Source organism: Clavelina lepadiformis, chromosome 7, assembly GCF_947623445.1.
Source record: "Clavelina lepadiformis chromosome 7, kaClaLepa1.1, whole genome shotgun sequence".
NCBI lineage: Eukaryota > Metazoa > Chordata > Ascidiacea > Aplousobranchia > Clavelinidae > Clavelina > Clavelina lepadiformis.
The window spans coordinates 303,598-318,286 of record NC_135246.1 but is presented as its reverse complement, the minus strand read 5'-3'; the positions used below and the strand labels follow the sequence as shown (position 1 = coordinate 318,286).

Here is a 14,689-nt window from a genome sequence, read left to right as displayed (position 1 = left end):
TTGGTGCTGTGTGGTCAAAAAGATGTTAGAGTTTGACCCCTAATAGTAGAATCCGAACTCTTAACTAACATTTACATCATACAATGGTTTGTGTCTTGTTATTGCTTAAGTTGTGTACAGTTTCAGTAGACTATGCAGCCAGTTGACTGCAGAGTTGATGCTGTGTGTTGGCCAGAAGACTGGTAAGGCGTGTACAGATCTTATCGCGGATAGTTATTACTTAGAGTGAAATGATTTATTACGTAATAATAAGCAATGAAGCTACAGCCAAAATAAAGCAGGTGTTGGATATAAATGTTTGTTGGCACACAGTATATTAAACACTAAAAAACTTTGGAGATGACTATCCAGATATTGAAATTCAAATGCATTGGAGATTCTTTTTGACAGTGTTTTGGCTTATATTTTTGGTATTATTTGATAATGACTTTTCGTTTTGCAGGTGAATAATTAATTTTTAATTAAAATATTTAAAAGCAATGGCCTTGACTGCTTGAAGTGTCCCAGTACACTGACCTTGCAAATGCTTTAGTTTGTCGACTGATTTGCAAAGTACACCCAGTAGGCTACATATGCAGAGATAAATGCAACAGAATACCATTATGAAGGCCATGGCGAGGTAAAGCACAATTTGCCTTCTTACATCTTTTTGAAAATCTCTGTTAACCTAAAATATTAAAAATAAGGTTGTTACAATTCTGATGCTCAGCATATACCGCTATTGGTATTTCTCTTTGTTGCCTTGTTTTTATTTTGGTTAAGGAAGGTTTGCATTTACAGAAGTTTTTCAACTGTTGTGTAGATTCTAATTTCGTTTCTTGTTATTGGTTTTACTTTTGTAAATGGAGCAAACAGTTTTAAGACAAAATAGAACAAATTTACAAAGCCACAAACTTTTGAGGAAATCGGCGATCAAAAGTTTTGTACAACAGACAAAATAAGCAAACGCAAACTGTTTTCAACCTAAAACAGGACCAAAACAATGGAAGTTTCTTCCAGCAAACATTCTACTGAGGAGGAGCTCAAATTAACAAAGGAATTGAGAAAAAACTGCGACAACAAAGGAAAAGAAAAAAATCCGTTCAAATCGGCGTCAATTTTCCATCAAATGGCTTTGATTTATTGGGAAAGAAGCAAGCAAGTTCACTACATGACAAGAAAATTGCACTTGATAAGGAGTGCCACGCTTTTTAACGCGGCGCTATCAAGGCATTCTTCAAATGGGGAACTTGAAAAAGATCTTCAAAAGTTTTGCGCCGATTTGCTGAAATGTGCAAACGCGAAAAACTTTGATGTAGACTTACTTGGAATAACCAAGAATGTTGAAAAGCTGATCTCAAAAATGAGAAAAGAAGCCAAAAAAGACCTGCAAGCTTTAACAAACATTTCCTATGACGTCAAAAAAGATGAACAAAGAAAATTAGAAATTCAGAAAATTGAAAAAATGAAAACAGTTCAAATAAAAATAACTCAGATGTATAACAACATGATGAAATTTATTGCTGAACAATGCGAAATCACAATGGGGGAACCACCTTGCAAATACGCGATTGCTGGAATGGGTTCTTTAGCCAGATGTGAGATCACTCCTTACTCTGACTTTGAGCATATTATCCTGTTGGAGGAAGGCGCGCAGGAGAAAGAAATTTATCAAGAAGTGTTGGAGTATTTCCGTTGGTTCTCTGTCATATTCCATGTCATCGTACTTAACTTACAGGAAACAATTGTACCGTGTGTTGGCATTCCAAGCTTAATTGATGAAAGTAAGAAAGACGGCAGCAGCTGGTTCTACGATGTCCATACAAAATGTGGAATTTCATTTGACGGTATGAAGCCATATGCCTGCAAAATGCCCCTTGGCAGGATAGAAAAAACAGAGAAAAAGTCGTGGACAACTGAACTGATCAAACCAGTGAGTAAAATGTTGCGATATCTTGACAGCGATGAAGACCTGAAGAACGGGTATCACTTGGCAGATATCTTAATGAAACACTGCTTCGTGTTTGGAGATAAATCAATATATGAAGCATTTGCAGATGGTGTTAGAGTCACTTTACACCAGGGTAAAAATTCTCATCATGAAACATTGATGAAACAACTTGAAGAAAACCTGCAAAATGTAGATGCATTTCGGAGTCTCCATGCTCTGAGAAGATCTAGCCAATGTGACATTAAGCGAGTTGTCTATCGCAGCACAACTTTATTCATATCTGCTTTAGGTAGACTACATGGAATTGATGAAGGGTCGTCTTTCGTCATCATCAATCAACTGAAAATCAACAAGATAATTGACGATGAAACATCTCATCTTCTATCCTACGCCATTGCCGTGAGCTGTCAAGTTCGTCTGACTGTTTACATGGAAAAAGAAAGTCAAAATGATAATGTTGGTGAAGATCAGTTTTATGACGAGTGGAATAACAAAGTGTTCACCAAGCTGGTGGGAATTGTTGGAGAAAGAAGTCTCGTTAATTACTTTGCAATCGCAAAGAAGTTCCAGCAAAATCTCCGATGTGAAGAAAAACTGCAAGATCGTAAATTCTCTCTTGTTTTGGAACCGGTTGACAAGTTTGAAATGCTGTACATGCTTCAACTCTACGACCGCGTTATAAGTGACTGGGAAAGCTTTTTACAAGAAAAAACGCAAATTGTGTCATTTCACGATGAATCATGGATGCGATATCGTGTGGCTAAGTCTCATTACTACAAACATCAATACAGCAATTCACTCCACTTGTGGGAGTGGATTGAAATAAATTCTGATGACTCAGTGTTGAAAAAAGAAGTGATGAGATACAAAGCCCGGTGTTTGTATGACTCGGGCCACTTACATGAAACACTTCAGTTCATCGCACAAGTTAGACCTGAAATTGAAAGTTTAAATTTATCTGAAAGTAGAAGTTATCGGATTCGAACCGACCTGTCTTTTATTAGTGGCTGTTGTAAACAAAATTTAGCACAGTACCACGAAGCAATTAAGGACTACAAACAATCTATTGTCTATCGAAATTATATAGACCAACGTGACTTCCCGTTGAAGGAAATACAAAGAGCAGAATGCTGCTACCGCATTGGCTGGTGTTTATACAAACTTGGCGATTATGACGAGGCAATAAATGAAAGTAAGACATCCCTTCGACATGGCGAAAAACACAACGCTCCATTAAACAAAATGTGTGAATGTTATAAATTATTAGGTTTGTGTCACATGAACAAAGGTGAATATCAAAAATCTGTTGAACTCTTTCACAAAGAAATTGCTTTGAGAGGTCAGTTTGTCCCAAGAGAGAAACAAGATTCTGATGAAAATATGAAAGATGCCAAAATCAATGTCGAAGCTTGCCAAGAAAGTTTGAAGTGAAATAAATAAATTTTCAGTTTAGATCAATTTTGAGTAAACGACATTATGATCAATTTTCTATAGTTACAATTATTCTGTTATCGTGGGAAATGTTCGAACGTGTGATTGTTTTATTGATAATATAATATTGTTTGTACTTTGTATTTACATTTCATTTAACTGTTAACTTACGTACAGTGTTTGTTTATGTTATCTGGGTATCTAAGCACAACTATTAGCGAAATCTTATTATACCTTCTGTATTTTACCAATTAAGGCTTAGTAAAAAATTTTTCATTTCTCATTTTATTCTGTGTTCTTTGATCATTTTTGTATTTTTTAGAATTGTTGAATATCTTTATCTATTGCCTTGTAAAATTACACATGCAATTAAGTCGATGACGTAATCTTAGTTAGACGAGTTCCTATGTTTTGCAAGTAAATTGGCCTATTAGCAGAAAGGAGATCGGTAAAACCATATAACTTTTATGTCCCGGCTAAATCAAGCAAAATAAAACCGAGAAAACCCTAACTACGTTTCATTTCATTGCAATTTCATTACAACTTACGTACAGTGTTTGTTTATCTTATCTGGGTATCAACGTAAAACAATTAGCGACATCTTAATATGCCTTTACCGTACCTTCGCTGTTAACAGTTAGTTAGTTGGTTGTTGGTTTTGTTAGTAGCTTGCTTATCCGGTTAGATTCCGCAACGGTAATTCCCGGTGTGTCTGTCTTATAATGGTGACCGTGCAGCAAACTGCAATACTTGGACTTTTTTCAATAAACAACAACTTTCCTGTGGGAATTGTTGCGATGTATTTTTGGCGCAACTTTGCCATCGCTTAGATTTTGTTAGAATTTTTAGAATTTTAGAATACTCTAAGAGCATTTCAACGTGTAGAGAAGCTGTTTTTAGTTTGGTCAACATATAGCGCGGTACAAATTTTACACGATGCTACGAATGCGCTATATTTCCCACATGTAGCATCTTGTCTTAACTTAATGTGCTGGTTTGGGAAGTTACAACTCTAGTTTCTGCGACCATGTTTTGATGGTCACTATAGTGTCCACGTAAAACGCAATTACCGCATGGTTTAAACTACTCTGGTGTGTTGTTCGGGTCTTTCGTGGTTTAGATGAGCTTGGTGCATCGTCCAGGTTTGATGTTCCGTGTGCCAGCTGGCGGTTGTTTGTCAAGATGGTGCCGAGTGAACGTGGGCGCTCGTAAGTTATTCTTGCTCGTGACTTGAGTATTATTTTTGTTTGTTGGTTTTACTGAGTTAAGAAAACTCGTAGCACAGATAACTCGCAGTGGTCCTTGGTTGTCCATATTCTCCGCGTTGTTTGACGTCTTAAACCTTCTTGACCGGTCATTAACGTCTTGAATTATTTTCTAGACTAGACTTTTTAGAAAGTTTGATGCAAGGCATTTTGTTTTAAAGATTTTCTACAGTTTTTGTAGAACCTTCGTTTTTTCATTGATCTGCGCAGTCTAAGAGCTTTGCCATAAGTTATTCCCCTGACAACTCTATTCAGGTGATGTGAATTGCCGTTTAAATATAACCAATCTCTGGCAGCTGGTTTGACATAATTTCTAACAAGATGATCATGTTTTGATTCCTTTATAGTGTGGTGTAGGACGTCCAAGAATTTCAAATCTCTCTCAATACTGGTATTAATTTGCGAAAAGTTTGTTGCAAGTTGTAGTCTTTGAAGACTTGGATGGAAGTTGTTGTCTTTTTAACAAAGGACAAACCAGACGATGTCACGAATTAATATTTTGAAATTAATCGCTTTGATTTTCCAATGTGCATCGAGGACAAGGCTAAGATTTACCAAATAAACGGAGTGATTTACTCTTGCGGCAATCCCATATTTTTGTTGGTAAAATTAGCGTTTCATTGTCATGTGTTTGTTAAGTTCGTTTGAACAGGGTGGATGGGTCCATAGCTTCAGCATTAATTGATATATCATTAATTAGCTGCATCTCATACATCTCACTTTCCAGCCGAGCGGTGATTACATAGTCTTTATTTTCTGTAATAGTTTGTATTAGTCATGGTAATTCAGCGGCGTGAAAATCAACTTAAAATTAACAAATTCCCGGCGGCACTTTTAATCTGTGTTCACGAAAATTGACATCCAAAAATCAATCGAACGCTTTAAGCCATAAATATTCGCCACTCGCGCATGTAATTGCTAGTGTTGCTATTTTATGAAGTGTTTTCTGAAGGAAAGTCAAAAGCATTTTATGGATTAGAATAAGATCAAACTGTTACGCGCTATTACCGTATATGATTTTATTCTATTCTCTTGTCTTTTTGCCACAATAACACATATTTGTCATAAAGTTTGCAAATTACATGGAGCTAGATAACAATATGGGCGCACAATTGTAGTTTTTCTGGTTTAATAGGCCAAAAAGTTTTTGTAATAAGAATATTCTACAATCAAGAAAGGTGTTAACAATGGTAATAATTTGGTAGAATTTTTATTTCATATTGTTGTATTTTAAGACAACTTTTTGGCAAACAATTTTGCTTATTTTTCCATCAAAGCTGACACAATGCTTTTTCAGCACAAAGCATACATTACTAAAGCATTGTTCAAGAATATTTAGGGGCGCGTTGTAAAAACTCAGACCACTTTAGTGCAGGTACACTGTTAAAAACCATGTTTGCCATATATTGTGTTAGCAAATTCTTCGTTTCATCCATGTCTTTACACAAAATAATCTTCTTAATTCGTCCATAAGGACAGATAAAGATTGAGTTCAATAATCTGACACAAATGATTTAATTTTTGCAAACAACATAGATTAAAAAAACACAAATGGGATTAATTTTAGAAAAAGCCAGACCTGTACAGCAGGAGCTAATTTATAGGATAGTAGCTCAGCAAGACTGTGTTCTGTACAATAACAAAATCATCATTTTAATCAAAAGTATTTCAACTACTGGATTATAATTGTGGAAACAAAATATAGCCCACAGACTAAGCCAAGACTAGCTTAGCCTGTTTAGGAGGCTGTGCCTATAATATTTACAAGAACATTTAGCGTTGTTAAAAATATGACCACTTTAGTGTAGGCAGCGCATACCACGGTGTTGAACCTTCAAACCACGAAGTTGATGAAACCGAGGCCACAATCATAAACTTGCAACTTGCTTCAATTTAACCGTCGAGCGCTTGGCAATTTTTGAGCTGTTGGAAAAGAACAGGTTTTAATTTTAATTTTACCGCAACATGCGTCAATCGGTTTCCACTGAAAAGCCAAAGCGTGGTTTGCGGGCGCAGTGATGCTCACCACGAAATGCGCAAAGACATCAGTATATTAATTATTTGCGCTGTTAATGGAATGTGACCATCCCATGTTATATCGCATATTTTTGTGTTGTTTGGGCGATGTCAAAGACAAAGTTTAGACATTCCAGTTATAAAAATGTTGATATGGAAATGTTTTATTTGGTTATTTAACACAAATTTTATTCAACTTTTAACGTTAGAGTGTTGATAATTTCATCTGACCGGTCGCAAAGAAGTTTAAAACACTCGCGTTACAGATACTTGTGGCGACAGATTATGCTACGTAATCTAATCATCCTCTGACGTCGAACTATGAAAACAACTGAGTTATTAGAAAAAATGTTAATTTTATTAAAGTGATCTTTTATAAGAATCTGATCTTTTTAAATTTTCTGATAATTGAAACTTGCATAATACAGTCAAGTAACGAATATTATGTATTCCAACGAGATAATTGCTTAATACCTTTACGTGCTTTTAATAGCTTAAAATCTGTCGATATTTACGTAAAACCACAGAGCACAACAGGATTTGTTTTTTTGACATTTTGCGGTAAAACAGCATAAAAAGTATATAGCGTAGTAGTGAAGTTTAGAGCTTCAATATAGCTTGCCAACTTGTACAAGTTCAGGAGTGGGCAGTACGTCATGGATTAATAGCAATGACGTAACAGGCCACTTTAATATCGTGAGATGACTTCACATAACATAGTCCGGGCAATGATAGATTGTTTTTACAAGAATTTCAAGACCAGCACAACAACAGCGTCAAAGTCACCTTCGGTTTAGGACTAAATCTGTGTGTTGATTATTTCAGAGTCATAAACGTAGTCTGAAAGAAGCTTTCACAATTGCATTTGCTTAAAATCTTTTATGTCGCTGTTTGCGCTTTATGTATTTAGAAGATATTTACGGCTTCAAGCCACGACACGTATCTGACGCGAACGTTTACCATAAAATCTCAACACCAATAAGACATTTTTGCGTCACGTTTAATTTATGAATACTGAGTTAGTTGGAAACCATCGTTTGATAAAACAAGCGTCATTTCCTGAAACTATTTTAACACATTTACTTGCTAAACCATCGTGACGTCACCAGAGTATGCAGCAACTTCCAAACCTTTATCTAACGAAAATAACTTATAATTTTACAAAAAAAGTTCAAACTCTATTGTGTTCTGCATCTGCCCGTTGACATCTCCCAGTTGTTGTTGGTTGACTTCGAAACGAACATAGTGACGCAAACCATATTACGCACACATCGGTCAAGATTTTGTACATATTTAAGAACTGTCAATCAAACAAAACTACTTCTTCCAAACAACTCTTTCAATTAACAATCCATGTCAACCATATTTTATCTCAACCACAACAAGATTAGTGCTTCGCGTGTGGGTTTTGTGACGTCGGTTTTCGTTTTGTTTCCATCGATTACATTAAAATTACCAGACGATGGAAAACGTCATTTTTTGGAACAAAATTAAGTTCGTGCTGCGATACGCTCGATGCGATACGCTCGAGGCGATACGCGTTGTTGCCTCGTTTTGATATTTTAAGAGCGCAACAAGCTTCCATTGCTGTCAAATATCAAACAGCTTACTATTATTTTTCTTCAGCCAAATAGAAGCTTCTACGTAATAGTGTAAAAGTGGCTTTCCCTAAAGAAGACTGGATTGCAAAATGAATTAAGTTAGATTGTATTCAGAGCTTATTTGTCATGAAAGGTCGGTTATTTTCAAAGTTTGACCAAATGCACGTAAGTTAAGATAATTATTGCCACCTTAAACCATGTCAATGCCAGAAGAACCGAGTTTGTCTGAAGATAAATCTAAACCTGTACAAGCTGATGGCGATGGAAATATTTTATCAGGTGGAAGAGGGGAACAACCGGGAACATCACGTGCTGGTGAGATGCAAGCAGGAATCCCTGTTGGTGGGGGGTGTGAAATCAACAAATAAATTCTGTGTATTTGCTTCATGATTTGATATTTCTTGTTAAATGTGACGCTATGAGGGCAAAGATTTTCGGTTTCATTTATTTTTGCTTTAGATCCAGTAACTGCAGAAGGAGGAAGTAGGAACTCGCAAACAATGGGAAGTGCTGAATCCTCTCAGGGTGTTGTTAATACAATGCGTCCAGACTTGATTGAGCTTGCAAGCAAAGTAGCTGAAAGCAGAGTTGGTAAATTTTATGAAAACCAGTTTGCTGTAGCTGCGTATCTAATACATTACAAGATATTCAGTGTAAATTTCCTGCTACTACGCAAATTACATTTTTTATCTTTAAATGAAACCAGAAATGACAATACAAAGACAACAGAGAATATAGTAAAATGGACATTAGTGATTCTACGAATATAAAACCAACACGATTTAAAGTGAAACAAAATTATCCTATATTTATAAAAATCTTTGCTTTTAATTGCGTGACGCAGGACCAGTTACGATAATCAATGCTCCTCGAATTTATCATCACGATGGAAGACAATACCAAGACAACAGAGAATATAAGCAGACGGACATCAGTGATTCAGATGGTATTACAGAGTTTTTATTGGGCTTATTATATTGTTTCGAAGCTTGAATTCCTTGTGAAGATTTAAGTTTTTACGTATATTTAGCTCCATCTATTTCATCTACTCCATCAACTTCAAGTGCAATTGTTACAGGATTTTTCCTGCTCATTTGTGATGCAAAGTTAAACTAACAAACTGTAACTTGTGTAACTTGTTGTATTCTTTTACTAGACCAATCTAAATTGACAGAGCCAAAACAACCAGCTGCAGTTCCAACTGAACACACGGGATCACCCCACGCCAGTTCAATAGAAACTGGTCAGGCCATAACCGCAGGTCAGGCTTTGTCAGATGTTGTTTTGTATTACGTTTGTTTGCTCAAACAAAGCCGGTTTCTTATTGATATTAAATTGGCAGTTTTGTGAAGTATCATACTTATCATTTGCAAATTCTTTCGCTTTTGAATATTTGTATACATATCATATGCACGTTAGCTTTAAGGAAGTATAAGTGACACCAATAAGCTAGCGAACGATTAAAAGTTCAACTTAAAAGCAAATTATACTTGACATACATACTTTTGTGCATATTGTACATTTTAAGTTTATTAGAAAATTTAAACTTTACTTTTCAAAGAATATATTTCAATTAAACTTCTTCACTTTACTAATCGCAGGTGAACAAGCCATCAAAGCTCTTAAAGATTACAAAAAGAAGTATGAGGATGAAGAGGATGTTCACTTCGAAGTGTCCTTTAAAAATGTTAATCCTTCCCCGATTCCCAGAGTATATCCCCGGTTGGTGAAGGAGGACATTTATACGATGCAGAGCTCTATGTTGGATATTTATGTTCCGTCAAAAAAGAAAGTCCAGCAGCAGCAGAAAGATTTCAATCTAGGCCAGGAAATATTTTTCAACAAACTTATTGAAGAAAGAAAAGAACATCGGTTTATTCTGGTGGTGGGGAATCCCGGATCTGGAAAGACGGTTGCCTACAAACGTTTGTCCAAACAATGTGATAAATTTCCACATCACATCTGCCTGAATACTAGATTTATTGACATTGACTATGGTGATGATGATAAACTCTCACTTCGTGAACTTCTCATAGACCGACCATATTCAGAACTTCCTAAAGTAACCAGGAATTTGATCTGGGATTGGGTCCTTGCAAATCAAGATAAGTGCATGCTGCTGATCGATGCACTCGACCAGGTAAACTGGAATCTGCCTCCAACGCTTCCAAAGTTTGATCTTGAGCAAAAAATGAGTGCATGTGGACTGGTTGCGAGTGTGTGGAATGGAAACTTTTTGAAAGATGTTTTTGTTGTTGCCACTTCACGGCCTCACGCAGCTCTTTCCATCCCCAAAGCAATGCGACCAAACGCCACATATTATCTTCAAGATTTGCTTCCTGAAGATGCAAAGATGCTATTTCGCTGTTACATTAAAGCAAAAGATGACAATCTATGGAATAAAATCAAGTCAGATGCCCCTCAACTGCACAGCTTCTGCCTCAGTCCACTCATTCTCCAATTTGTGGCAAGAGCATGCATTACTGAGTCTGGGATCCCTGTTGCGGGTCTGATTTCGATCACTAGAGTTTACATCACTGCTCTGTCCGACCTCCAGCACTGCAGCAATTTCAGACAACGAGGTTTGAGACAAAACATGCAACGAATGGCTAAAGTGGCGTTTGATGCGACAAGAGATTCGACCGTGGTGATTAGTGAACGAAGGCTTGTACAGGAAGGGTTAGACGTAGACACTGTGCAGGATCTAGTGATTGTGTTTCACAACCGCAAAGGTGCAAGCGCGAAGATTATGAAAGGAGAAAGGAAGTTGCATTTCACCCATCAGACCGTACAGGAGTGTTTCGCCGCTCTTCACATCTTGCAGGGCATGAGTGTCATCGAATTCCAAGATTTTGCCGAAAGTATTTTTTTCTTGGATCATTGGTCGATGGTGAGACAGTTCACGTGCGGGGTCATGCTGGACATCGCTTTGAAAAAAGGTTTGGTTTTATGTGTTTTGTTTCATATTTTGTATTTTATGTAAATTAAATACAAATTGTATATAAATTATTATATATAATTATATATAAATTGGAACAAATATTTACAAGCATACGTGTGTTTTATGCGGTGAAGATGATGAAGATTTGGAATGGATTTACGAAAATGATGAAGATCTTCAAATTACTGCAGGTTTGCAAATGAAGTTGAACAATTGAAGTTTCTTTTCATTTCAGCTTTCATTTTTCCTTCCAGTTTGTTTTTCTATTATTGTAACTTGAATCATCAAAGGACCGAACTAATACCCAACCTACAAAAATTAATAAAATCGAATATTTAGCTTCAGATTTGCTCAAATTACGCTAAAGTTCGAGAAGTGTTTATGGCAAACCCGGACAGTGAAAAATTTTCTTACCAAAGTTTTACTCGTACATATTCACAGTATAAAGAAGATATAAATATATTAACAAATTTCTAAAATTTTATTTTCTTTCAATTAAAACATACTCAGTTTGGTTTAGTCTTTCTTGATTGCATACGCTAGGATGACCATCAGTTCTCATACACTCATCAGTCTCTCGTACACTGACAGTTCTCAGTTCAGTTCAGTTCAGTTGTCATCTCACGTCACTCACTGACCATCACTTCTTTTAGATTTGGAGAAAAAGAGCAGAATATTGACTGAAGCACTAGAGTCACAACTGAAGTATTTCACTCCATTAGAGACGTGGAGAGAAGGTGATACAATCTTAAATAATATTACAATGATCATTGTTATTATCGTTAAATTCAAAGAAGTAACAAACTGTAAAATCTTCTGCTGATCCTTAAGTTAATGTTATAGTATTGCATATGTGTTTCTCTTAGAGTAGGCTATTGCATGTTTGAGATGCTTCAATGATACAATAAAGAACGTTTTTGAGTTTAATATTATTCAAGAATGCGAAACGTAACAGATTTACAGCAAAAGCTGTTTAAAATTTAAACAAAGATAATTGGGGTCGATTGAACAACGCGTAATTTTTGCCGTTCGTCAGAGAATGAAATAACTAATATTTTCATTTAGACGACAAGCACAGATATATGTCGCTCTTGTCTGACATAGCTGAGTGCAACAACAATCAATTGACTAGAAAAGCGATTGAAAAATTTCCCCAAGAATTGGACCTGCAGTCGATGCCTTTGAATTCTACCACTACCGCCCTCTTGTGTAAAGTTTTATCTCGGCAGAAGAAAACGTTAAACAAGGTTTATTTGATCGGTTGTCTCTCTGCACCTGATGATACGCAACAAGTGATTTCTGCAATTATGAAAATGCCTGGAAGGGTTTGTGTGGTTGATTGTTTTTAAACATTTGGTAGCATTGCATAAAACTTCTTTCTTATATCTACTACATCATAATAGGTAAGTTTTGGTATTTGTAAAGCCGGCATCAAGTTCATCTTGATTATCACTACGCAGCGTAGGCCGTGGTATTGTTTTAAATTTAAATTAGAATTTAAAAATTATTTTGAAATAAGGTGATTAACACCTGCCGTGATTATATTAAATGGATCTAAAATCTACTTTTTTGTAGCTACTTAAAATCGTTATTTAAGGTCTTTTTTAGCGGACTGGGACTCATTTTAGGCAACTTGTTTAAGTTCGGTCAAAGTCAAGTCGTTTTATGTAAGAAATACAAAAAGGTGTAATTTAAGTTGTAAATTGTAAAATCATTTTTACATCGCAGATTCGAGTGCTGTGGCTTGGTGGCAGTATTCTTTCAGAGCTTCCTCCAATTTCATTCTTTGCAAAAATCAAAGAGGAACTTTGGATGTGGAATTGTTTCGCTGCACCTGATGATGGAACAAGGAAAAAAAAGCGACATGTAAACAAAGATGAATCATCTCAAATTCAAGAGATGTTAAATCAGTTGAATAATCCGGTACTTTTTTCTTCTAGTTGTCACGTTTGTGTAAATTTTAACCCAGAATTTTTATTCAAACTTTTGATTTGTAGCTATTAGAGGTCTACCTTGGCTTTGACGACGATAACGTTCCAATTATACTCCGATCACAGACGTAAAGTGACGACACAAAGGTACTTCTGTTTTTCACACTAAATTCATTTTAATGAAAGTATTATTACCATTATCAGTGTTGAATACCATCTTTCGTTGTTTCATTGCTAGAAAGTTGAAACCAACGCAGTTTTCTTTCACAAAACACAACTTGGTCAAGATTTGTGCTCTCAACATCGCATCACCAAGTCCAAGTTTGCTTTATTACTGCTATAATGGACTAACAGTATATTAATCTTTATGCTTTTTTGGCTACGTTATTATTGTGCCAATAATGACTTATAAAGGATTTAAGCGCATTTGTAAATGACTGAAATGGCTGCATTACCTATAGCAATGAGCAAAACGTTTAACTTTGGATAACTATAGCTTATTTTGCGTAATTAAAAGTGTTGATGAAACATTACCGGCTTACACTGTATGTTTGTTTCTTATGTATTCTTGTTATTCTTGTATACTTGTTTCAATGATTCAGTGTAGTACTAAAATCAACGGTTCCTACCAATATTTAATCTGAAGCCTTATCTTTTGCGTTATAAAATTTTTTAAAAGTTTCATAATAATGAGTCAAAAGATTTTTCATACATAAATAAAACTTAACAAAGAATCAAATTAAAAAAAGATTTATCAACTTTTAATAGACTTTTGTCATTTTCTATAATCCACTGTCATGAGACCTTGAACTGCTGCATTTTGCTCACTTACTTTGGTAACTTGGCGTTAATACTTGACGTTTACTAAAATTTTTAATTTTACTACCTGGCTTAAAAATATTAAAATGTGTAAAAACTTTGGGTCAAATGTTTTTAGTCGTTCTTGAGCTTCTAATTCCGTAAATAATTTTGTATTCCTAATTTTTGATGTTATATATTTTGGTTTTACTTATTTCTGACTTATTGTATAATTTTAGACTTGAATTGGTTGGTGATGTTGTGAACAAGTAAGTACTGACTATGAAGCTTTTACCTTGCCATAATGTAATCATTGTTGAATTTCATTAAACCTTGTTTAGCGGTGATTGTTGCAGCATAACACAGCAAAATATAAAGGTTTTATGTGAAGATGTTTAAAAAATTTTATTTGCGTCAAATTTCAAAGAATATTAAACAAAAAATGTTGTAAATTTGTCATGAATCTAACTGTTTCGATATTTTCGGTTTGGAGGAATTCCCAAACTTAGCGATATTTTCGGTGATGCTTTGAGCGATGCTTTTGAGCTGCTCCTTTCACGACTGAAATGTTTTTTTTTCCTTGTAAGCAAAACATGCATAGAGCATCTAGCGACAAACAATAAATACTACATTAACATGCGGAATCTTTGAAGTTTACCTTAAGCTAATACCTCTAATCGTAGAACGAAACGCTTGATTACGATCGCGAGAAGTTCATTTTAGGCCAGCAGTGTCCAAGTGCAAAACTGCATATTTTAAAGAACGAAAATTCTCAC

The 14,689-nt window shown here is 35.4% G+C and overlaps 2 protein-coding genes across 3 annotated transcripts; both read left to right on the top strand.

Moving 5' to 3' along the window:
* Positions 1 to 982: 982 nt before the first annotated feature.
* On the top strand, positions 983 to 5,051 carry LOC143465144 (uncharacterized). Its single transcript, XM_076963316.1, has one exon. The coding sequence runs from the start codon at positions 983 to 985 to the stop codon at positions 3,359 to 3,361; it is 2,379 nt and encodes a 792-aa protein (XP_076819431.1). The 3' UTR covers positions 3,362 to 5,051.
* Positions 5,052 to 8,164: 3,113 nt separating this feature from the next.
* On the top strand, positions 8,165 to 14,303 carry LOC143465704 (uncharacterized). Of its 2 annotated transcripts, none has more exons than XM_076964138.1 (11): positions 8,165 to 8,558; positions 8,703 to 8,834; positions 9,088 to 9,189; positions 9,400 to 9,504; positions 9,845 to 11,182; positions 11,319 to 11,375; positions 11,838 to 11,921; positions 12,250 to 12,509; positions 12,913 to 13,107; positions 13,182 to 13,262; positions 13,354 to 14,303. In XM_076964138.1, exons 1-10 carry the CDS (start codon positions 8,441 to 8,443, stop codon positions 13,245 to 13,247), a joined length of 2,457 nt encoding a protein of 818 aa, XP_076820253.1. In that variant the 5' UTR covers positions 8,165 to 8,440; the 3' UTR covers positions 13,248 to 13,262; positions 13,354 to 14,303. The 2 variants fall into 2 exon arrangements, with proteins under 2 accessions (XP_076820253.1, XP_076820252.1); XM_076964137.1 differs by having other exon boundaries at positions 8,169 to 8,585; positions 8,709 to 8,834.
* Positions 14,304 to 14,689: the final 386 nt, after the last annotated feature.

Excerpts from the sequence above, each read along its gene's own strand:
- LOC143465144 (XM_076963316.1), top strand. The coding sequence starts at position 983 with ATGGAAGTTTCTTCCAGCAAACATTCTACTGAGGAGGAGCTCAAATTA.
- LOC143465704 (XM_076964137.1), top strand. The coding sequence starts at position 8,441 with ATGTCAATGCCAGAAGAACCGAGTTTGTCTGAAGATAAATCTAAACCT. Across the intron at positions 8,835-9,087 it reads AGTAGCTGAAAGCAGAGTTG|GACCAGTTACGATAATCAAT; the intron begins GTAAATTTTATG and ends TGCGTGACGCAG. Across the intron at positions 13,108-13,181 it reads TAAATCAGTTGAATAATCCG|CTATTAGAGGTCTACCTTGG; the intron begins GTACTTTTTTCT and ends TTTGATTTGTAG.